At 48.4% G+C, this 24,745-nt stretch overlaps 1 protein-coding gene across 1 annotated transcript in view; it reads left to right on the top strand.

Moving 5' to 3' along the window:
• The window catches only part of MEIS3 (Meis homeobox 3), a gene marked incomplete at its 5' end in the record, with an annotated part of 61,234 nt that extends 40,775 nt beyond the window's left edge, over positions 1-20,459 (top strand). The window contains 6 exons of the mRNA XM_060258254.1: positions 463-608; positions 14,785-14,861; positions 17,291-17,349; positions 17,468-17,554; positions 19,265-19,347; positions 19,525-20,459. Of these exons, the coding sequence (XP_060114237.1) occupies positions 463-608; positions 14,785-14,861; positions 17,291-17,349; positions 17,468-17,554; positions 19,265-19,314 (419 nt within the window). The remainder of the gene's footprint in view (positions 1-462; positions 609-14,784; positions 14,862-17,290; positions 17,350-17,467; positions 17,555-19,264; positions 19,348-19,524) is intronic.
• Between the last annotated feature and the right edge of the window lie 4,286 nt (positions 20,460-24,745).

Genomic DNA, 24,745 nt, shown 5'->3' with positions numbered 1-24,745 from the left:
TTTAGGACACGCATGGCCCGGCCCAACAAGGTCTCATTTATGTTGGATCCGTCCCTCATAACAAATGAGTTTGACACCCCTGGTCTAGATGTGCACGGATTACTAACGGCTGCTTCATAGGTTTCAGTTTCCTAGTCTCACAAGCTGAACTTCCTCCTCTTGCCTCTGGAGCAGGGGTGGGGAACAGTGGCTTTCCAGATGTTTTTTTGCCTACAACTCCCATCAGCCCCAGCCATTGGCCATGCTGGCTGGGGCTGATGGGAGTTGTAGGCAAAAAACATCTGGAGAACCTCTGTTCCCCACCCCTGCTCTAGAGGGTCTATTCTGTTCTGCGCAAGGCGCCGTGTCTCCCTCTAGTGGTTAAATTATGCATGACTTCCAACCAATGGCATTGTTGAGTGATGGTAGCCATTCTGCCTTTTCCTAATAGGGTCTTTCCTCCCCTTCTTTGTTTCCCTTTAGGGGACTGTCTAGATAACAGTGTAGCCTCGCCCAGCACGGGAGACGATGACGACTTAGACCGAGACAAGAAACGGAACAAGAAACGAGGGATCTTTCCCAAAGTGGCTACAAATATTATGCGAGCGTGGCTGTTCCAACACTTGTCGGTAAGAACCTGAACCATTTTGGGGTCACTTTGTAGAAAAAAATGGTGGTGGAGCTCATCCAGGGATTGTTATGCAGCTGCACCTACTATTCAGTGGACAAGGTGGGAAGGAGGAGGTGGAACTCCGACTGAATCCGAGGCATGGCTTTGAGTCTGAGAGATGGACGTTGATTTTAAAGCAGTTTCCTTCAAGCGTTTGTGTCCCAAAACCCTGGATGCTGTAAGCTCAGAGTTACATGACAGGAAGTGATGTAACATCAGAGTCACATCGCACAAAGCCATGTAGCATCAGAGTCACATGACAGGAAGAGGTCCAGTCAGAGTTATGACCTCACTGGGGTCAACAGAAGGATGTCAGGAAGTGGAGGTGGAAGGCCAGAGACCAGAATTTGAACCAAGCGCTGGGAGCTATACTCCCTCTAAGCTGTGGGGTCTTGTGAGCAAAAATTCTATTTCATGAGCTACTAGTATTAAAGTTCTGAGCTACTATATAAGTTAGAGAGCCAGTTTGGTGTAGTGGTGAAGTGCATGGACTCTTATCTGGGGGAACTGGGTTTGATTCCCCACTCCTCCACTTGCAGCTGCTGGAATGGCCTTGGGTCAGCCATAGCTCTGGCAGAGGTTGTCCTTGAAAGGGCAGACTCTTATCTTGGAGAACCGGGTTTGATTCCCCACTCCTCCACTTGCACCTGCTGGAATGGCCTTGAGTGAGCCATAGCTCTGGCAGAGCTGTCCTTGAAAGGGCAGCTGCTGTGAGAGTCCTCTCAGCTCCACCCACCTCACAGGGTGTCTGTTGTGGGGGAGGAAGATAAAGGAGATTGTGAGCCGCTCTGAGACTCTTGAGATTCGGAGTGGAGGGCAGGATATAAATCCAATATCATCATCATCTTCTTCATTTTCATTTGCTCTAGGACCATTTTTCCTGAGCTAGGACAAAAATGAGTGATGTGGAGGCTGAAAAACTGTGAGCTAGCTTACACTAACCCAGCTTAGAAGGAACACTGATTGGGAGTAATACTTTAATGGGGAGCACACTAAGGATTTAGGCCAAGATGGAATCCTTTCTACCACCATGAGACCTGACCACAACATTCTGATGAAGTACTTGTTCTGTATGCCTGTATGTTAGAGTGGGAAGGGCATGCAAAAGGTCCCAGCTTGGCATGCAAAAGGTCTCCGGTTCAATCCCCAGCATCTCCAGTTTTAAAAGGACCAGGCAGGGGAAAGACCTCAGCCTGAGACCCTGGAGAGCCACGAAGTGGGACTGTAGTTCAGTGGTAGAGCCTCTGCTTGGCATGCAGAAGGTCCCCAGCTCAATCTCCATTCGAAAAGGACCAGGCAGGAGGGGATGGAAAAGACCTCAGCCTGAGACCCTGGAGAGCCATGAAGTAGGGATGTAGCTCAGTGGAAGAGCCTCTGCTTGGCATGCAGAAGGGCCCAGGTTCAAGCCCTGGCATCTCCAGTCGAAAAGGACCAGGTGATGTGAAAGACCTCTTCCCAAGATCCCGGAGAGAGGCTTTTTCCACTGAGCAGACAAGACTGACCTTGGAGTGGTGGGCAGATTCTGTATAAGGAAACTTTGTGTTTTCACAAGCGGGTGATTGTGCTGAGATGGCATACCCTTGTCTATACCAGGACCAGAAACCCAGTTCGACCTTTGGCCTCTGAGTCCAGGAATCCGAGAACTGTTTTTATTCACTACACTTAACATCTTCCACTCTTAGAATCCAGTCCAGGAACACCTGAGGCCAAGGGGTATTTTTTTTTTGGGGGGGGGGGGTGAGGGAAGCAGCAATTGGACTCTCCACACCTCCTCCACTTTAAAGGTAAAGGTAGTCCCCTGTGCAAGCACCGGTCGTTTCCGACTCCGGGGTGACGTTGCTTTCGCAACGTTTTCACGGCAGACTTTTTACGAGGTGGTTTGCCATTACCTTCCCCAGTCAGCTACACTTTCCCCCCTGGCAAGCCAGGGACTCATTTGACTGACCTCGGAAGGATGGAAGGCTGAGTCAACCTCGAGCCGGCTACCTGAAAACCCAGCTTCTGCCGGGGATCGAATTCAGGTCGTGAGCAGAGCTTAGGACTGCAGTACTGCAGCTTTACCACTCTGCGCCACGGGGCTATTAACCATCATAAAAAGGTAAAGGTAGTCCCCTGTGCAAGCACCAGTCGTCTCCGACTCTGGGGTGACGTTGCTTTCACAACGTTTTCACAGCAGACTTTTTATGGGGTGGTTTTCCATCCTTCCGAGGTCGGTAAAAGGAGTCCCCAGCTTGCTGGGGAAAAGTGTAGAGGACTGGGGAAGGCAAGGGCAAACCACCCCGTAAAAAGTCTGTCGTGAAAACGTTGTGAAAGCAACGTCACCCCAGAGTCGGAAATGACTGGTGCTTGCACAGGGGACCTTTCCTTTCCTTGCCCTTGCTTTCCCCAGTCACCTACACTTCCCCCCCAGCAAACTGGGGACTCCTTTTACTGACTTCAGAAGGATGGCTCCGACTGCAGTACTGCAGCTTTACCACTCTGTGCCATGGACCTCCACTTTACCTTTCTAAAGAAATATTTCCTGTACTGATAGCACAGCGAGAGAAATCCTCCACTTGGGAAATGCTTACAAAGACACCAACCACCGCAAGAAGCTTCTTCCAGGGCATTTAATGCCCTGTTTTATCAGAGCAGTTCTCGAAAGAACGCTCTGACTTCCACCTACCTCACAGGGCGTCTGTTGTGGGAAGAGGAAGGGAAAGAGAATTGTAAGCTGCTCTTCAGATACTGAAGGGCAGGGTTCAAATCCAATCTCTTCTTCTTGAGAGCCAGTTTGGTGTAGTGGTTTAATGTGCGGACTCTTATCTGGGAGAACTGGGTTTGATTCCCCGCTCTTCCTCCACATGCAGCCAACTGGAATGACCTTGGCTCAGTCACAGTTAACTCAGAGCCATTATTGCCTGTCGTTGGGGAGGATGGGAAAGTAAGCCACTCTGAGACTCTGAGAGTGAAGGGCAGGGTATAAATCCAATATCCTCTTTCTTCTTCTGTGATTCTTGGAAGAGTCTTTTATGCAGCCTGTCACTGGCGTGTGCTTGTTCTAAGCAGATGGCGAAGAAGTATAACACAACCTGTTTAGGCAAGTTTATCATCATGACCCGATAGCCCCTCCCAGTGGTTTGAAATAGTCCAACCTAAGTTCTTTCCTGCTGACATAGGCACGCTGAGCGACAATGCTTCAAGGGATGTCGGTCCATCTGGGGCAAGAATACCACACAAAGAATACTGAGCATCACTACCCCAGACAGAAGAACATAAGAGAAGCCATGTTGGATCAGGCCAAATTGCCCATCCAGTCCAACACTCTGTGTCACACAGTGGCCAAAAAAACCAAGTGCCATCAGGAGGTCCACCAGTGGAGCCAGGACACTAGAAGTCCTCCCACTGCTGCTCCTCCAAGCACCAAGAATACAGAGCATCACTTGACCCAGTCATAAGAACATAAGAGAAGCCATCTTGGACCAGGCCAATGGCCTATCCAGTCCAACACTCTGTACACACAGTGGCCAAAAAACCCAGGTGCCATCAGGAGGTCCATCAGTGGGGCCAGGACACTAGAAGCCCTTCCAATGTGCCCCCTCCAGGCACAAGAATACAGAGCATCACTGCCCCAGACAGAGAGTTCCACCAATACACTAATAGCCACTGATAGACTTCTGCTCCATATGCTTATCCAACCCCTTCTTGAAGCTGTCTATGCTTGTAGCCGCCACCACCATCTGTGGCAGTGAATTCCACGTGTTAAGAACATAAGAGAAGCCATGTTGGATCAGGCCAATGGCCCATCCAGTCCAACACTGTGTCACAGTGGCCAAAAAAAGTTATATATATACACACTGTGGCTAATAGCCACTGAAGGACCTCTGCTCCATATTTTTATCTAACCCCCTCTTGAAGGTGGCTATGCTTGTGGCTGCCACCACCTCCTGTGGCAGTGAGTTCCACGTTAATCACCCTTTGCGTGAAGAAGTACTTCCTTTTATCCGTTTTAACCTGTCTGCTCAGCAATTTCATTGAATGCCCACGAGTTCTTGTATTGTGAGAAAGGGAGAAAAGTACTTCTTTCTCTACTTTCTCATCCCATGCATTATCTTGTCAACCTCTATCATGTCACCCCGCAGTCGACGTTTCTCCAAGCTAAAGAGTCCCAAGCGTTTCAACCTTTCTTCATAGAGAAAGTTTTCCAGCCCTTTAATCATTCTAGTTGCCCTTTTCTGGACTTTCTCCAATGCTATAATATCCTTTTTGAGGTACGGCGACCAGAACTGCACACACTACTCCAAATGAGACCGCACCATCGATTTATACAGGGGCATTATGATACTGGCTGATTTGTTTTCAATTCCCTTCCTAATAATTCCCAGCATGGCGTTGGCCTTTGAGTGAAGAAGGACTTCCTTATATCAATTCTAACCAATTCATTGAATGCCCACGAGTTCTCATATTGTGAGAAAGGGAGAAAAGGTCTTCTTTCTCTACCTTCTCTAAACCCATGCATAATCTTGTAAACTTCTATCATGTCACCCCCAGTCGACGTTTTTCCCTGCACCACTCTTCTGCTGTGGAATTCAAAGGGAGGGTCTACAAGGTACCAACCAGACCCTGGCCCTTAGAGACAGCTGTCTGACACCCTTGCAAAGATCTCCTTAAAGCGCATCTTGGAGAAGATGCCTTTTGCAGCAGATTCTAAGCTGGGGTGGCCAAAATGTGGCTCTTTCACACGTATTGTGTGGCTCTCAAAGACCCCATTGCCCCGTTGGCCAGCCCAGAGAAGACATTTCTCTTTTTAAGCCACTTCTCCAAGTCAAGCCAGCTGATGGCTTAGACAATGCATTGAAAGTTGCTTTCTTTCCACCTCTCTCTCCCTCTTCCCTCATCTATTCTCCTTCCTTCCTTCCTTCCTTCCTTCCTTCCTTCCTTCCTTCCTTCCTTCCTTCCTTCCTTCCTTCCTTCCTTCCTTCCTTCCTTCCTTCCTTCCTTCCTTCCTTCCTTCCTTCCTTCCTCCCTCCCTCCCTCCCCTCCTCCCTCCCTCCCTCCCTCCCTCCCTTCCTTCCTTCCTTCCTTCCTTCCTTCCTTCCTTCCTTCCTTCCTTCCTTCCTTCCTTCCTTCCTTCCTTCCTTCCTCCGTCCCTGCCCTTCCTCCCTCCCTTGTGGCTCTTATGTTAAGCAAGTTTGGCACCCTTGTTCTAAGCACTGGCTACAATTCCAAGAAGCCACGGAAGCAAATTCAGGTTGCGACCGCTCCGAATCATGTAGATTTGTAACATGGCGGTGCACATAATCTTTCCCAAGTGGGTGCCTTCGACCACCGCCTCCCACCGGCAAAGCTCTTTGCCGCAACCGCAGGGGTTCTGGCGGGTTCAGGGGTCTGCAGCTCTTCTCTTGCGTTTCCTTTCGGGAAGGGCGAGCGGGCAACTTGCGAGCGACGGGCATCTTCCAGGGTCGCTGTCCTGCTATCCCTCTCTGCCCCCGGTCCTGCCAGGCAATTAGGCAGAGCCTCTCCTGGTTAGTTAAACAAAGGCGAGTTAATGAGCGCTGGCCAATTAGTGGCTAATTGAAGGAGCTATAAAGCTATTAGAGGCTGGTGAAGGGTAATCAATTCTAGCCAATTACCCTGAACGCATTGGCAGGGAGAGGAGTGGGGGGGGGCGGGGAAATTGATGGTTGTGCTGGGTCTTGCCCAGCTCAGAGAGATGGGGGGTGAAGCCGGGGAAGCCAAGCGATTCTTGGAAGAGCCATGCTCTCTGTCGACCCTGCCCCTGGCGATGCGAAAGGTCCCCGGGCTAGGACAGAGAGCAGCCGCAGATCAGAACGGAAGGTCTTGGTTCTGCTGGGCCGGCCCTCGACCGTCTGGCACCCTAGGCGGGGCTAACTTCTGCCCCCGCCCTGCACTGATGACATCACAGAGTCACATGGGTGGTGCCTAATTTTGTGCCCCCAGAAGACCAGCGCCCTAGGCGATAACCTAGTGGCAGGGCCAGCCGTGGGTTTCAGAGTATGTTTCTTAGCTTGCGGTGACTCTCTGAAGAGAAGAAGAAGAAGAGGAGGAGGAAGATGATGATATTGGATTAATATCCCACCCTATACTCTGAATCTCAGAACCTTCGAGTGGACACAGTCTCCTTTGCCTTCCCTGCCTCCCACAACAGACCACACCCTGTGAGGTGGGTGAGACTGAGAGAGCTCTCACAGCAGCTGCCCTTTCAAGGACAACCTCTGCCAGAGCTATGGCTGACCCAAGGCCATTCCAGCCGCTGCAAGTGGAGGAGTGGGGGAATCAAACCCAGTTCTCCCAGAAAAGAGTCTGCCCTTTCAAAGACAACCTCTGCCAGAGCTATGGCTGACCCAAGGCCATTCCAGCAGCTGCAAGCGGAGGAGTGGGGAATCAAACCTGGTTCTCCCAGATAAGAGTCCGCACACTTAACTACGACACCAAACTGGAAGAAGAAGAAGAAATTGGATTTATATCCTGCCCTATACTCTGAATCTCAGAGTGGTCACAATCTCCTTTTACCTTCCTCCCCCCCCCCCCCCCGAGAACAGACACCGTGTGAGGTGGGTGGGGTTGAGAGAGCCCTTGCAGCAGCTGCCCTTTCAAGGACAACTCGCACGAGAGCTATGGCTGACCCAAGGCCATTCCAGCAGGAATCAAACCCAGTTCTCCCAGATAAGAGTCAGCACATTTAACCGCTACACCAAACTGGAGGCATCTCGTATCCTCATTTGTAGATCGATTAGGGACATGCCTGCCATTGTGACTGGTGTGGGTGAACGGAAGGCTTGCGCCTTGAGCGTCAGGTGCCCTCAGACCCCGTTGTCTGGGGGAGAGCAGCGTTCTCTCTACTGCAAAGTGCTCTCAAATCACAGTAGACTCTGTAGGGCAGAGGTGGCCAAACTGTGGCCAAACAGGGGTGGACACATGTGGCTCTTTCACACATATTGTGTGGTTCTTAAAGACCCCACCACCCCATCAGCTGGCTTGGAGAAGATATTTGTCTCTGGAAATCGTTTCTCCAAGCTAAGCCAGCCGGCAACTTGGAGAATGCATTTAAAATTAAAGTTGCTTTCTTTCCACTGCTCTCTGCCTTCTCCCCATCTATCTCCCTTCCCTTCCTCCCTCCCTCCCTTCTTTCCTCCCTCCCTCTCTCTCTCTCCCTCCCTCCCTTCCGCTCACCAACATCTAACATTCATGTTTTGTGGCTCTCAAACATCTGACATTCATTAAAAATCTGATGTGCATTTAAAATTAAAGTTGCTTTCTTTCCACTGCTCTCTGCCTTCTCCCATCTATCTCCCTTCCCTTCCTCCCTCCCTCCCTCTCTCTCTCCCTCCCTCCCTTCCGCTCACCAACATCTAACATTCATGTTTTGTGGCTCTCAAACATCTGACATTCATTAAAAATCTGATGTGCATTTAAAATTAAAGTTGCTTTCTTTCCACTGCTCTCTCCCTTCTTCCCATCTATCTCCCTTCCCTCCCTCCCTCCCTCTCTCCTTCCCTTCCTCCCTCCCTCCCTCCCTTCCTTCCGCTCTCAAACATCTGATGTTCCTGTTTTGTGGCTCTCAGACATCTGACGTTTATTCTACACGGCTTTTACATTAAGTAAGTCTGGCCACCCCTGCTTTAGGGTTTTCGAGGCAAGAGATGTTCAGAGGTGTTTCGCCATTGCCTGCTTTTGCATAGCAACTTTGGACTTCCTTGGTGGTCTCCCACCCAAGTACTAACCCAGGACAACCTCCCCTTTATGAATCCCTCTATCAGGAGCTATTAGCCATGGGGACTGGGGGGGAACCTCCACATTCAGAGGCACTGATCCTCTGGATCCCAGTGCCAGGAGGCAACCTCAGCCTCTCTGCCCTGTTGCTGACCCTCCCAGAGGAACTGGTTGGCCACTGTAGTGAGACAGCCTGCTGGACTAGGTGGACCACTGATCTGATCAGGAAGGAAGGAAGGAGAGGTGGAAAGAGAGAAGGGAAGGAGAGGTGGGAAGAGAGAAGGGAAGGAGAGGTGGGAAGAGAGAAGGGAAGGAGAGGTGGGAAGAGAGAAGGGAAGGAGAAGTGGGAAGAGAGAAGGGAAGGAGAGGTGGGAAGAGAGAAGGGAAGGAGAGGTGGAAAGAGAGAAGGGAAGGAGAAGTGGGAAGAGAGAAGGGAAGGAGAGGTGGGAAGAGAGAAGGGAAGGAGAGGTGGAAAGAGAGAAGGGAAGGAGAGGTGGGAAGAGAGAAGGGAAGGAGAGGTGGGAAGAGAGAAGGGAAGGAGAGGTGGGAAGAGAGAAGGGAAGGAGAGGTGGGAAGAGAGAAGGGAAGGAGAGGTGGGAAGAGAGAAGGGAAGGAGAGGTGGGAAGAGAGAAGGGAAGGAGAGGTGGAAAGAAAGCAACTTTATCTTTATTGGCCCTGGGCCCGACCTGGTGGAATCAGCTCCCCGTGGAGATCCGGGCCCTACTGGGCTTGTTACCATTTCGTAGGGCCTGTAAGATGGAGCATCCCACCAGGCTTCGGTTGAGGCAAGCGGGCGTCCTTTGTTTTCACTGTCTACACCATCTTTATCCTCCCCCACAATGACATTCCATCTGAACCAGGCCTCAGATTCAGCGGGAGCTCACAGGCGTGCAGCTCCTGAACCTTTTTGAGAGTACTGCCTCCTCCTTCCCACTTTGTCCATTGAACAGTAGGTGTAGCTGCATAATAATCCCTGGATGAGCTCCACCACCTATTTTTCTACAAAACGACCCCTGATCTGAACTATTATATTTGGGCCGATAACAATATTGTGCTCTGCAATATGAGCCTGCCCCGCCTTTGCTATATTTACTGAGCTGTGAGTTGTTTAATTGTATTTTATTAATTTACGGCTGTATTTTAACTGATTTAATCCTTCTGTAATCTGTCCTGAGCCCACTTGGGAAAGGGCGGAATATAAATCCACCAAATAAAATAAAAATAATAGATAGACAGACAGATGGATGGAAGGATGGATGGGCGGATGGATAGATAGAGGGACGGACAGACAGACAGACAGATAGGTAATGGATGGACGGATGGACAGACAGACAGATAGGTAATGGATGGACAGACAGACAGATAGGTAATGGATGGACGGACAGATAGATAGATAGATAGATAGATAGATAGATAGATAGATAGATAGATAGATAATGGATGGACAGAGAGACAGAGAGACAGACAGACAGACAGACAGACAGACAGACAGACAGACAGACAGACAGACAGATAGATAGATAGATAGATAGATAGATAGATAGATAGATAGATAGATAGATAGATAGATAGATAGATAGATAGATGCATTCTCCACACTGCCGTTGGCTTGGCAAAGTGATTTAAAGAGAGAAATGCCTTCTCCAAGCTGGCCAATGGGCTGGCCACATGATATGTGTGAAGGAGCCACAATAGATGTGAAAGAGCTGCAGTTTGGTCACCGCTGTTCCAGATTGTTCATCAGCAGTGGTTTTGAAAAGGCACCCTGAGAAGGCCCAGCAGTGATTTCTTCTCAACTTAGGAGGCATTCCCTGCTCATGAGGGATGACTGGAACATCTGCGAAGTAGGCATTGATTTTCTCCTACTGCCGGTTTCAAATAAGCCCAACTCAGTTAGGGATGTCATTGTCTTTGAGACCCAGAGCGTATTCGAAGCTGGGCCACATAGCAGTTGTCCTGCAGTCTCCGCGTGACCCCAGAGGCCTGAGGGAGGCCCTGGATCATCCGTCACCGGGCTGTCAGAGCTGGGGCCCCCTGGAGGTCCATCTGTGACCCATGGGCAAGGTCCTAGTTCATCCATCATCCAGGGCTGGCAGCTAAAAGGCTGCAGGGGGGGAAGGAAAAAGGGTTGTCAGATGCCCACTCGAAGAAGAGAAAAGGGGGACATCTGCTTGGAAAGCCCAGGGAAGAAAAGGATATTGTGCTCGGTCTTTGGATGCAGAGAAAAGAAAGGTGATTTCCCCCAAGCCTTTGCTACTTGCAAATAGGGTGGCCAGCCCCAGGCGGGCAACAAAGCAAGAAACAACGGTGTAAGGTTGAGCAGCCGCAAAAATAAACACAGTGTAAATTCACTTACGTTGGGGTGTTCTTGTATTATTCTCACAAAACACACTCGACAGTAATGTATCATACGTAGAACTTAGCACTCTCCGTTGATTCAGTAAGCCCTATGGAACCAGATGTGTTTCCAGTGCTGCTTGATAAATGGTGATCATACCTACCTGTATCTGACTCTTGAAATGTCCCCAAGCCACTTCCGACCTTTTTTGTTTCATATATATCCAGGAGGATTGGCTACATCAGGGAGGGCGTGGCCTAATATGCAAAGGAGCTCCTGCTAGAAAAATATATATATCTTTTTTTCTAGCAGGAGCTCCTTTGCATATTAGGCCACGCCCCCTGATATAGCCAATCCTCCTGGAGCTTTATAGTAGGCCCTGTACGAAGAGCCCTGTAAGCTCTTGGAGGATTGGCTACCTCAGGGGGCGTGGCCTAATATGCAATGGAGCTCCTGCTAGAAAAAAGAGATATATATCTTTTTCTAGTAGAAGCTCCTTTGCCTATTAGGCCACACACCCCTGATGTAGCCAATCCTCCTGGAGCTTACAGTAGGCCCTGTACGAAGAGCCCTGTAAGCTCTTGGAGGATTGGCTACATCAGGGGGGCGTGGCCTAATATGCAGAAGCGCTCCTGCTAGAAAAAGAGCCCAAAGTGCACAGGTGTATTGGTGCATGAATGCACATGCACATAACCAACAAATGAATGGGGTAAAAAGAAACCCAAACCAAGCTGGAGGGATAGTGTACAGTAGCTGTCAGATTGCACCAAGTTCCCCCACAGATGGGATGGGAATGGCTTGCGGGGGGGGGGGGGAGCGTTTAGGATTGTTTTTTTCTGAGCTGGCCCGATTTGGGATGCCTCCCATGTGCCTGTCTGTAAGCAGCTGTTGTTTCCCTGAAGCTCCCCTTCTTGTTTCCCAAGATGTCTTCTCCAGTGCTAGAAAGCAGAGCGAATCCAGAAGGAAACGGGGCTGTTGACAAAGACACACACACACACACAGAGATTCTTCCGCCAGATGTTTCTCTCCTGACTAGGCAGAAGTTGTTAAAATGGTTTTCAGAAGCTGTCCTGCTAACAGGTCGCTGTGGACTTAACCTTAAAAAGAGGGGGAGGGGGGTTGTACGTTGGGGGGGGGGGGTGTCTGAATTAGCATCGATTCTTCCTGTTTTGTTTGTTAGGGTTTCAGATCAGAGGTCCCACCGGGGATCTGCAAACACTATCTCGGTTGGGAAGGCAGTATTGTGTGGTTAGATTCAGTGGCAAACCCGCAGAGGTGTGTGCCGTTTCCCCAGCAGAGCTTTTCTACTCCTGGGAGGGCTTTAATAAAAAGAATTAAAGAGAGGAATCCTTTCTCAGCATGAAGGCTCACTGATCCAGAATCTTCCGCTGTTGTATTCAAGGATGACCCCTGGAGGCTGGCTTTCCCCATCAATATTTCCCTCTCTGTCCTTTTCTTCTTCCCCAACAGCCAACCCCAGTTAAGCTTTTATTTATTTCACTTATTGATTGCAATTTTTTATTAGTCACCAACCTTTCTTGCAGGAGCCCGTAGCGAAGCTGCAGTACTGCAATCTGAGCTCTCTGCTCACGACTTGAGTTCGTTCCTGACGGAAGCTGGGTTCAGGTAGCCGGCTCAAGGTTGACTCAGCCTTACATCCTTCCGAGGTCAGTAAAACGAGTCCCCAGCTTGCTGGGGGTAAAGTGTAGATGACTGGGGAAGGCAAGGGCAAACCACCCTGTAACAAAAAGTCTACCATGAAAACGTCGTGACGCACATGGAACTACTTTTCCCTTTCTTGTAGAGCTCAGTGCCACAAAATAAATGTTTCTAAAAACAGAAAATGAAAACAGCTATAAGAGCCTGTAAAAAGGTCAAGGTAGTCCCCCGTGCAAGCACTAGTTGTTTCCGACTCTGGGATGACGTCACATCACGATGTTTTCCCAGCAGACTTTTTACGGGGTGGTTTGCCATTGCCTTCCCCGGTCATCTACACTTTCCCCCCAGCAAGCTGGGGACTCATTTGACCAACCTCGGAAGGATGGAAGGCTGAGTCAACCTCAAGACGGCTACCTGCACCCAGCTTCGGCTGGGATCGAACTCAGGTCGTGAGCAGAGCTTAGGACTGCAGTACTGCAGCTTACCACTCTGTGCCACGGGACTCCTAATAAAAGCCTGTACAAAGTCATGATTTAAAAACTAGGACTGTGACTAATAACGAAATCAGTTAATCGTCATCCTCAACGTCATTCTCTTATGTTCTCATGGATAAACACGGAGCAGAGGTCCAGCAGTGGCTATTAGCGTATTGGTGGAACTCTCTGTCTGGGGCAAGTGATGCTCTATATTCTTGGTGCTTGGGAGGGGCAACAGTGGGAGGGCTTCTAGTGTCCTGACCCCAGTGATGGACCTCCTGATGGCACCTGTGTTTTTTGGCCACTGTGTTACACAGAGTGTTGGACTGGGTGGACCATTGGCCTGATCCAACATGGCTTCTCTTATGTTCTTATGTGACACAGAGTGTTAGACTGGATGGGCCATTGGCCTGATCCAAGATGGCTTCTCTTATGTTCTTATGTGACACAGAGTGTTGGACTGGATGGGCCATTGGCCTGATCCAACATGGCTTCTCTTATGTGGCACAGAGTGTTTAGACTGGATGGGCCATTGGCCTGATCCAACAGGGCTTCTCTTATGTTCTTATGTGACGCAGAGTGTTAGACTGGATGGGCCATTGGCCTGATCCAAGATGGCTTCTCTTATGTTCTTATGTGACACAGAGTGTTGGACTGGATGGGCCATTGCCCTGATCCAACATGGCTTCTCTTATGTGGCACAGAGTGTTAGACTGGATGGGCCATTAGCCTGATCCAACAGGGCTTCTCTTATGTTCTTATGTGACTCAGAGTGTTGGACTGGACCGGCCATTGGCCTGACCCAACATGGCTTTTCTTATGTTCTTATGTGACTCAGAGTGTTGGACTGGATGGGCCATTGGCCTGATCCAACAGGGCTTCTCTTATGTTCTTATGTGACTCAGAGTGTTGGAATGGAGGGGCCATTGGCCTGATCCAACAGGGCTTCTCTTATGTTCTTATGTGACACAGAGTGTTGGACTGGATGGGCCATTGGCCTGATCCAACAGGGCTTCTCTTATGTTCTTATGTGACACAGAGTGTTGGACTGGATGGGCCATTGCCCTGATCCAACATGGCTTCTCGTATGTTCTTATGTGCCACAGAGTGTTGGACTGGATGGGGCCATTGCCCTGATCCAACATGGCTTCTCTTATGTTCTTATGTGCCACAGAGTGTTGGACTGGAGGGGCCACTGGCCTGATCCAACATGGCTTCTCTTATGTTCTTATGTGACACAGAGTGTTGGACTGGATGGGCCATTGCCCTGATCCAACATGGCTTTTCTTATGTTATGTTCTCAGTCAAACTGTCTTCAACTGCCTCCTGAAGATTGACAGTGAGGGGGCCAGGTGCACCTCCCTGGGGAGCTTGTTCCATAGTTGTGGGGCTGCTACCAAAAGGGCCCTTTCTGATGTTCTTGCACATGGACACTGGACAAGCCTCTTTGATTGGTGTGACAATCAGGAGGACCTCTCTCCACAATCTTAATTCTTGAGCAAGAACATTTAGAAGAACACAGTCCCTCAGATAACCTAGTCCCAAACCACTTAGGGCTTTAAAGGTCAAAACCAACAGGTTGAATTGGGCTTGGGAGCAGATCAGTAGCCGGCATAATTGCTGTAGTATCAGGGTCCCAATAGCTGGCTCCAATCAGCAGTCTAGCTGCTATGTTCTGCACTACTGCAGCTTCCGAACGCTCTTCAAGGGTAGCCCCTAGTTGATCACATTGCAGTAGTCCAGCCAAGATGTAACTAGGGCACGGATCTGACTGAATTAGGAACAGGTACAGCTGACTCTGCAGTTTCTTGTAATACATTGTCAGTAACGCTGTTTACCTCCTACCTAGAATTAATTTTGTTTTTCTGACACGGACGAAGGACAGCTCCAGAAGGAGCAAACTTGGGATCATTCTGTGAGCTCCCTCATTTCTCTCTTGCTCTCCCCAGCATCCCTATCCCTCAGAAGAGCAGAAGAAGCAGCTGGCTCAGGATACGGGGCTGACAATTTTGCAAGTGAATAATTGGTAAGATTCTTGGTGGGGACACTGAGAGGAGGAATCTTGCTGGATACCTGAGCTGGCAGATCTCACAATGGATGAGAACCAGGATTGGCTACATCAGGGGTGTGTGGCCTAATATGCAAAGGAACTCCTGCTAGAATTCCACCCCTGCGTATACCCTCAAAATCTCATTGGTCACTCTCTTTCACATTCATAGGTCTAGTAGACTTGAAGTGCCGCAATTCTTCTCCCGGCTTCCTCTGATTTTTTTTATTATTTTTTAATATTCTTTTTGTGAAACGCCTCTGTCAGTTTCTATCTGTCAGCATTTAGTTGCATCCCCAGAAGAAGGATAGCTCATATCTGAAATGAAATTGGGCCGGTTCTTTTATCGTCGGACTCTGTTTAGAAAGCGTTATGATTTTTGGATAGTCGCTATGTCGTGCGCTGGATGGTTTTCGAACGGCATTATTGTATTGTATTGTAATCTATCATGAATTGTTGAGGATTATTTAGATTACACGGAGAAATTATTTTTTACCCAGAGAGAGTTCACTGTTTTTCTCTGGCGCTCAGACTTAGCGCGCTTGGAAATTTGCTATTTGCAACCCATATGTTGTAGCTGAATATTAGATGCAAAAAATGTCAAAACCCTGTCTCGAGGAAATCTAGATTCTGTCCTTAGAAAAGCTAAATTCCGTAAACTTTATATAGCTAAATAGAACTTCCAGAGAGCCAGTTTGGTGTAGTGGTTAAGTGTGCGGACTCTTATCTGGGAGAACCGGGTTTGATTCCCCATTCCTCCACTTGCACCTGCTGGAATGGCCTTGGGTCAGCCATAGCTCTGGCAGAGGTTGTCTTTGAAGGGGCAGACTCTTCTCTGGGAGAACCGGGTTTGATTCCCCACTCCTCCCCTTGCAGCTGCTGGAATGGCCTTGGGTCAGCCGTAGCTCTGGCAGAGGTTGTCCTTGAAAGGGCAGACTCTTCTCTGGGAGAACCGGGTTTGATTCCCCACTCCTCCCCTTGCAGCTGCTGGAATGGCCTTGGGTCAGCCGTAGCTCTGGCAGAGGTTGTCCTTGAAAGGGCAGACTCTTATCTGGGAGAACCGTGTTTGATTCTCCACTCCTTCCCTTGCAGCTGCTGGAATGGCCTTGGGTCAGCCGTAGCTCTGGCAGAGGTTGTCCTTGAAAGGGCAGACTCTTATCTGGGGGAACCGGGTTTGATTCCCCACTCCTCCACTTGCACCTGCTGGAATGGCCTTAGATCAGCCATAGCTCTGGCAGAGGTTGTCTTTGAAGGGGCAGACTCTTATCTGGGAGAACCGGGTTTGATTCCCCACTCCTCTCCTTGCAGCTGCTGGAATGGCCTTGGGTCAGCTGTAGCTCTGGCAGAGGTTATCCTTGAAAGGGCAGCTGCTGTGAGAGCCCTCTCCAGCCCCACCCACCTCACAGGGTGTCTGTTGTGGGGGAGGAAGGTAAAGGAGATTGTGAGCCGCTCTGAGACTCTTCGGAGTGGAGGGCGGGATATAAACCCAATATCTTCTTCTTCTTCTTCCCTGTGCAAGGGCAGTATACCACAGGGAACCAGATGCTGGTTATAGGGATCCCCTCTAAGCTAGAGAGAATCCAGAATATCTGGCAGGCTTCCAGGTATGGGAGACTGGAACTTTGATCAGATCCAGCATCTGATGTTCTTTGAAGGGCTTTGACAGCCAACCAGGGAGGAAACAGATAGAATTTCTGAGAACGGCTACAATCCAAAATTGCAGGGATGCTTTTCATGCTTTTTACGTTGCTGGTTTTTAACCTGGTGTGGTTTTAGCGTTCTGTTCAAAAATAAATCAGAAGTTGGCCTGGAGAATATTTTCTGCAGAGATGGCATGTAAATATCCCCCCCCCCCCGATTTAATTTAATTTAATTTTTAGATTTATATCCCGCCCTATCCCTCAAGAGGGCTCAGGGTGGTTTACAACAATAACACAACAGAGTTAAAATAGTATAATAAAAACAGACATTACAAAACAGGAGCAGCACAGTAAACAGCCTTACAGACATAGGCGATAAACAGCACGCGGCTGGTGGCTAACAGCATAATCTAACACCATCATGGTGAAATGCTGGGGGAAGTGATAACTTTCAAAGGACGCCCGCTGGATTAATTAAAAGCCTGGCGGAAGAGCTCCGTCTTACAGGCCCTGGGAAACCTTGATAAGTCCCGCAGGGCCCGGATCTCCAGCAGGAGCTCATTCCACCAGGTAGGGGCCTGGACCAAAAAGGCCCTGGCCCTCGTTGAAGCCAGCTGGACGTTCTTAGGATCAGGGACTATGAGAAAATGTTGAGCAGCAGACCTCAGAGCCCAGGGGGGTTCATATGAGGGGAGGCGGTCCCGAAGATATGAAAACCGCACTCCAGCCTTCTGTTTGACTTGCCGTTTCTTATCCTACCTCTTGTAGGTTTATTAATGCCAGGAGGCGTATAGTTCAACCCATGATTGATCAATCAAATCGCACAGGTATGGGATGCGAGGTTGAACCCTGGAGGGGGAGAGCGGGGAATTGGTGGGGGAGGTAAGCGTGGTGCCAAGTGGCTGGTGTCTCTCCTTTCACGCTTTTTCGCTTCCTTCCAAGTAGGTCAGGGAGCACCGTATAGTCCTGATGGGCAACCAATGGGAGGCTACGTTATGGATGGACAGCAGCACATGACGATCCGCCCCCCAGGTAAACGGGGACCACAATGAAGGATGTGGGGGACGAAGGGCCACGATGGGACAGTGCTGGGGTGACATTGCAGAAATCCACTTTGCTGAGAAGATGTCGTTCTCCCTTGGGACCAGTTTCATTCTTTAGATTTCTATGCCTTTTGAGGTTCCTTGGAAGTTTCTTCAGAACAAAGTTCTGATCAATGATGGGAGGCGAACGTCCCATTGAAAGGCAGCTTGTCTTCTATCGCTGAGCCACCATGGTAGTGTGAGTTTTAGATGCGCTCTAAGGATGTGACTCTTGGTCATGCTCAGAGCTTTTTTTTGTAGCAGGAACTCCTTTGCATATTAGGCCACACGCCCCTGGCGTAGCCAATCCTCCAAGAGCTTACAGGGCTTTTCTTACAGGGCCTACTGAAAGCTCCAAGAAAATTGGCTACATCAGGGGTGTGTGGCCTAATATGCAAAGGAGTTCCTGCTACAAAAAAGTCCTGGTCATGCTAACAACAACGTCTAGCTGGTCTGGGGCCATGTCAGCTGAGAGCATGCTGTAGAAGGTGATTAAGAAGTCCACCGACAGGAACAGATACTGCATGTGAAATACACGGAATTCTAGAAATGCTAAGCATTTCTTTTTTAAAGAAGGCATTGTACTCGAGAACAGTAGTTTAAATGCAAGAGCTGGGTACTGGGACGTTCCTGGTTCCAGATTCATCTCAGCCACGAACACACCACAGTATGGTTAGTTTGCACATGCATGTATATAACTTAACAGGCTCTGAGATGCTGAAGAGAAAGGTGGACCTGCAAATACTTTAAGTAAATATTAAACATATTGATGGGTTGACACTCAGAGACTCCGGCTAAAGACATCTTTGTTTACCCAAATTATGGTTTGTATAGGGTTTTTAAAAATTATCTGTAATCCACCACAAGTGCCTCTGGGAAAGAGAGGAGGGTAAAAATTATTGAAATAAATAAGGGGTGGCGTGGAGTAGAACGGGCCTCCACAAAAGTATCCTTTCCATTCCTTCCCCATAAGCCTCATAACGAATAATCTCCCAAACCAGTCTGAAAGCATTCCAGATACTGAGGTTTTGGGGGGTTTTACCTCCTGAAAGGCAAACGCTGAATTTTTATTTCCAAATGGCTGCATCCTAGTGGTGAGAAAGGAAATTTAGCATCTTTTGAATCAGTACAAATATTCGTTTGGGTTCATTGAGATGGCAGAAATTGCGACTTCTTTACAGTAGCGCCGCCTTTTGCAATTCCGAATGTTCAGACATGTATGAATTCACTGCCACAGGTGGTGGTGGCAGCTACAAGCATAGGCAGCTTCAAGAGGGGATTAGATAAACATCTGGAGCAGAGGTCCATCAGCGGCTATTAGTCATAGGGTTATTGATGGAACTCTGTCTGAGGCAGGGGTGCTCTGTATTCTTGATGCTTGGGGGAGCAGCAGTGGGAGGGCTTCTAGTGTGCTGGTCCCACTGATAGACCTCCTGATGGCACCTGGTTTGGGTTTTTGGGGGCCATTGTGTGACACAGAGTGTTGGACTGGATGGGCCATTGGCGTGATCCAACATGGTTTCTCTTATGTTCTTAATCAGCGGTCAGAAGCTGCCCTCCAAGTGTATGAAATGGAACTAGGGGCGCATAAGTGGGAACTCAGGATTCCCATGCTCTGTCTAGGCTATTCCTTTATCATTCTTTTCTCCTTGGTTTGCAGGACCAATGGGAATGGCGATGGGAATGGAGGGCCAATGGCACTACATGTAAACCCTGACCTCACTGCTGATGCCAGAGGGGGAAGTGAGTATCGCAAGAGCAGACTGGGCTGCTGGTCCAGGTGCACAAAGTATTTTGGGAAATGAGTTGAGTTGAAACCTGGATGGATTTGTAGATTAGTCCAGCAATGCATGTTTGTTTGGTCATATGAATCGGCCTTTTGGTCATTTGTTGACTACTTGCATCTTTTGTTTCCTGCAGGAATCCCGGCTAAGCCAGGTGTGCTGGACAACACACCCTACCAGGTTTACGGGCACGAGACTCGCGGCATGTTGGGGGTCCGGCGTGTCCTTCCTCCCACTTTCCCCTCCGCTGAACGTGCCACCGAGCGTCCTCCCTCCCCACTCCACCCCCTCCAGCCATGTTGCACTGCCACGACGACGAGAGGAAGTGACCCCTCCCCAAGACGGACCAAGCACGGACAGAGCATTCCATGTTAATGCCCTTCCCTCCACCAGCCCCCTTCTCTCCCCCACTCCTTTTCCAAATCAAGGACCATTCCGGCAAGTTGCTGGACTTCCAAGTTTCCGAATCTCCTGCGGCTCTTACCTGTCAAGGTTTTGGGACCAGTCGACGGATCACAGTAGACAAATTGGACATTGGTGGAAACTGATTGCTCTCTTCCTGCCCCCCCCCCAAAGAAATGTAAAAAGAGGGAGGGAGATAAACAGTGCTGTTCATCTGGAAAGAGAAATTCGGAGAGGGGGAGGCCAAGGGGTTATCTTTTAGTTTGTTGAGCTGTGCTTTATAATTTTTTCACCACACAAATAGACACATGCACATTTGTAGGATCCAGCCACCAGCTCAAAAGCAAGAGCCACGATCAGGCACAGCTGTTGTCTCCCCCATCACCTTCCCGCTATGGACTTCTTTTCCCAAACGAGATAACTTTCCAAACAGGGTGGATTTTGTTTTCCCTCGCTTTCTATTTTCTTTTTTTCCCTTTCTCCTGGATGTTTTAATTATTAATTAATTATTGATGTTGATGCTCAGAAAGGGGAAGTAAATTAAATTGTACATTTTATTTTCCTTTCTCGGGAATTCTTGTTTTTATGTGCTTGTTTGTTTTTGGGGTTATTTTTTTGTTTGTTTTTAAAATGAGAATAATTCAAGAAAAGAAAACCAAAATGAAACGACTTTGGCCCTCTTGTGTCATTTCCCCCACACACACTTTGTTGAGCGTTAGAGAAAAGTTTGCTTAAAATCTCTAAGGATAGAGAGGTGAGAAGATAATTTCTCAGGTTTGGAGAGAAACGGAAGAAGACAACTCGAGCAAATCAGACAATTATGGGTGCTGAAAGTGAAAGTTTGTAGTCTATATTACAAATTAAACCAGTTTGGCTATCAGGACTGATCGTTTCTGGGATACCTGGGAATCGTAGTTCTCTGTAAGGATTAGAAAAACACTTGGAGTACCCTTACTCAGAGTACCCTTGGGCAAAAGTCCCCAGCATGGTATCAATTTATTTTATTTTTTTTATTTATTATTGAATATCTATCCAGCTCTCCCCCAACATAGCAGGACTTAGGGCAGATTACATCAAAAATTTGCAATTCAATTAACAATAATTTAGCAGTTAAAACATAATTACAAATATTACCATGGCATTGGGTTGCCAAGTCCAATTCAAGAAATATCTGGGGACTTTGGGGGTGGAGCCAGGAGACTTTGGGGGTGGAGCCAGGAGCAAGGGTGTGACAAGCATAATTGAACTCCAAAGGGAGTTCTGGCCATCATATTTAAAGGGACTGCACACTTTTTAAAACCCTTCCTTCCATAGGAAATAATGAAGGATAGGGGCACCTTCTTCGGGGGCTCATAGAATTGGACCCATGGGTCCAATCTTTTTTGGAGGGTCTTTTTAGGAGAGGTGTTGGATACTATAGTGCAAATTTGGTGCCTTATCTCAAAAAACAGCCTACTCAAAGCTCCAGATACCCGCAGATCAATTCCCCATTATACCCTATGGGAATCAGTCTCCATAGGGAATAATAGAGTTCCCTGCAGACATTTTCCTCCCCTACTGCTTTCTGATGATCCTGAAGTGGGGGGAGACCATCCAAACTGAGAGATCCTCTGCCTCCACCTGGGGTTTGGTAGCCCTACCATGGCACCCACCAAGTGTTTCTGCAAAGTGGGTGGGGCAAGATGGGACTATCGCCCTGCAACATCTCTGATGGGCCACTGGAGATTTGATCACCTGTACATCTTTTTTAAAACGCTGCTTAGGCAGCAGCTGCCGCCACAGCACAAGGATCTTCACTATGTGACTGAAGGTAAGCTGCAGCAGCCATTTTGTGGCTGGCTCCATCTTAAGGTTCTCAGGTCCCAACCGGGGTTCCCATGCTTTTGAGGGCTTTCATTTGCCACCAGCCAACTATACGGTGGAGGAAACCACCTCCTGATGTCTCTGATGCAATGACATCATTCAAAAGTTATATCATTGTGAGGCCAACGTAGGGGAGTGAAGTTTTGGATAAACTCTATGGTTTTGAAGGCAAAAAACCATAGAGTTTTGCCCCAAAACTAGAGCATCACCCCCCCCCCCCTTTACATCATCACACAAGGACCCAGGAGCCCCTCATTGGCTGTTAGGTAAGACCTGGCAACCTCCCATCTCCTGCTGCAGCTGTTTCAAGGCAGCTATTTTGTGGCTGTGCCCACCAAGTTGTGTCAGAATTCCAAAGGTGACCACAGGCTCAAAAAGGTTGGGGACCCCTGTTCTAGAGCCATACATGCTTGACACTCATACCTTCACTTGAAATCCTGGAAATTCATTGGGAAGTGTGCTGTGACTTCTCTGATACAAATCCTTCCTCTGCTTCCTGACAAAACCACAGGACCCAGAATTCCCTGAGGAGATGAGTCATTTGGGTTTTTACAAATATGGACTTTTTTCGATATTCAAGACATCTTAAGAACATAAGAGAAGCCATGTTGGATCAGGCCAATGGCCCATCCAGTCCAACACTATCACACAGTATATATATATACACATATACATATACACACTGTGGCTAATAGCCACTGATGGACCTCTGTTCCATATTTTTCTCTAACCCCCTCTTGAAGCTGGCTATGCTTGTAGCCGCCACCACCTCCTGTGGCAGTGAATTCCACAAGTTAATCACCCTTTGGGTGAAGAAGTACCTCCTTTTATCCGTTCTAACCTGACTGCTCAGCAATTTAATTGAATGCCCACGAGTTCTTGTATTGTGAGAAAGGGAGAAAAGTACTTCTTTCTCTACCTTCTCCATCCCATACCTTTCTCTACCTTCTGCATCTTACAATGCATTGAACTATAATCAAGCAATTAACTATTGGAATAAAGAATAAAAAACCAGAATCCTTCATGACGGGCTCAGCAGAAACAAAACCTCGTCCAACAGTGCAATCCTAGGCAGAGTTACTTCAGTCTAGGCACCCTGTGAGGTGGGTGGGGCTGAGAGGACTCTCACAGCAGCTGCCCTTTCAAGGACAACCTCTGCCAGAGCTTCAGTCTAGGCTGCAATCAGACACCAAATAATGCACTTTCAATGCACTTTCCAACTGGATTTTTCAGTTCACAAAGTAAAATCCACTTGGAATGTGCATTGGAAGTAGGTTTAAAGTGCATTATTTAGTGTGTGTGCGATCTCCATGCAAATTGAGGCCTTGTGCATATGTAATTTACCATTCACAGACGGTTGGAGACTTCTGATTGGTTTGTTTCTTGAGACCCATGATGAATTTACATTCCCATCAGCCCCAAGCATTCAAATGTCCCTGGTCTTGGCCTAGACACTGCCAAGCATTAGTACTATATAAACACCTTTACACTGTGTCCTGTCCTTTATGTGCATTTTGTCCTACAGTCCTCTGGCCAATTTATATGGCTATCGCGTCCTTTGGTTGTTGCCAAGTTTCCCATCCCCATTTAGATGGCCTAGAACACTGAAGCCATCATCTTCTACGCGCTAGTTTTCCGGATGCTCCCTGGTACCTGTTGGCTTTCTCCCAGATCAGTTTCAAAGTTGTTCTATGACCTTTTGGATGAGGAAGCCCCAGAAATCTGCTTTCATTTCAAACGTAACCTATGTGTGTATTACAAATGGAGTGTCTCACTTTATCTAAATCTTCCCTTCATATGGATACCCATCAGCTTTCTCTGTTGAGCTAAACCAGGGCATGAACTAGCAGAATATCTGAAAGACCAATTCCTCACTAGCAGTTGCTCGGCCCCAGATCTTCTGCATTCCGTGGCTCAAGAGAGCCATTTTCCCCACCACTTGCTGTGCGGGAGCATTTTTGATCAGCTCCCTCCAATTTACCTCATGGCTTCTGAAAATCCAAAAAACAAGATCAGGAAGCAGCAAGAGAAATTGGAGGGAGTCACACGTCAAAATGCGCCCACACATCAGTTGCTGGGGAATTGATCACCAATTGATGGTGCTTGGAGGGAGCTTGGGGGGACGCCAGGCAGCAAATCTGCCTAGGGTGCCATGGGTGTCAGGCCGGTCCTGACTGGAGGGACCACTGGTCTGATCCAGTGGTGCTCTTATGTTCTTACTAAGGCCAAAGTTTCTGTGACCTGTTGACCTGTGACCTGTTGTTGGCCCTCCAGAGGAGCTGATTGGCCTCTGTGTGAGACGATGCTAGACTGGAGGGACCACTGGTCTGATCCAGCCTTACCTTAGAGGTACTGCCTGCGAAGCTAATACATTCTTTCTGGGGTTTCGTAACCACATTTTCCATTGCCACTGGTGCTGGCATGCACCAAATCAGCTAACTCCTTTTGCCTGCTACCTACACAGCCCATAATGCCCACAAACTTTGCATCTTGGTGGGCAAAACCATTTCCATAATGATCGAACCCACTATGAACGATGCTCCTCAGCCCTCCATTCCTGGGAGAAAACAGTACAATGCAAAAGGAAGGATACACGCGTGTGCACACAGCCCCTCTGAGAACTTCATTCTTCTTGATAGCTGATGAGGAGTGAGGATGCTTCAACCACATCTGTGAAGGTGTATGTACCTCTCTTGGCTGCCTCTGGTTGGCTACAAAGCCACGTACCTGATTCTTTCATATCACATGAAGCTATCTTATACTGAATCAGACCATTGGTCCATCAAGATAAAAATTATCTACTTAGAGCCCTGACCTGGATAGTCCAGGCAAGCCCAATCTTGTCAGATCTCGTAAACTAATCAGGGTAGTATTTGGAAGGGCAACCTCCAAGGAATACCAGGGATGTGACCAGGGGTGGAATTGTAGCAGGAGCTCCTTTGCATAGTAGGCCCCACCCCCCTGATATAGTCAGTCCCTCAAGAGCTTACAAGGCTCTTTTTTGTAAGCTCTTGAAGGATTGGCTACATCAGTGGGGTGTGGCCTAATATGCAAAGGAGTTCCTGCTAGAATTCCACCCCTGGGTGTGACAC

Source organism: Heteronotia binoei, chromosome 17 (assembly GCF_032191835.1).
Source record: "Heteronotia binoei isolate CCM8104 ecotype False Entrance Well chromosome 17, APGP_CSIRO_Hbin_v1, whole genome shotgun sequence".
Lineage (NCBI taxonomy): Eukaryota > Metazoa > Chordata > Lepidosauria > Squamata > Gekkonidae > Heteronotia > Heteronotia binoei.
This window is presented reverse-complemented; position numbering and strand designations above follow the sequence as displayed.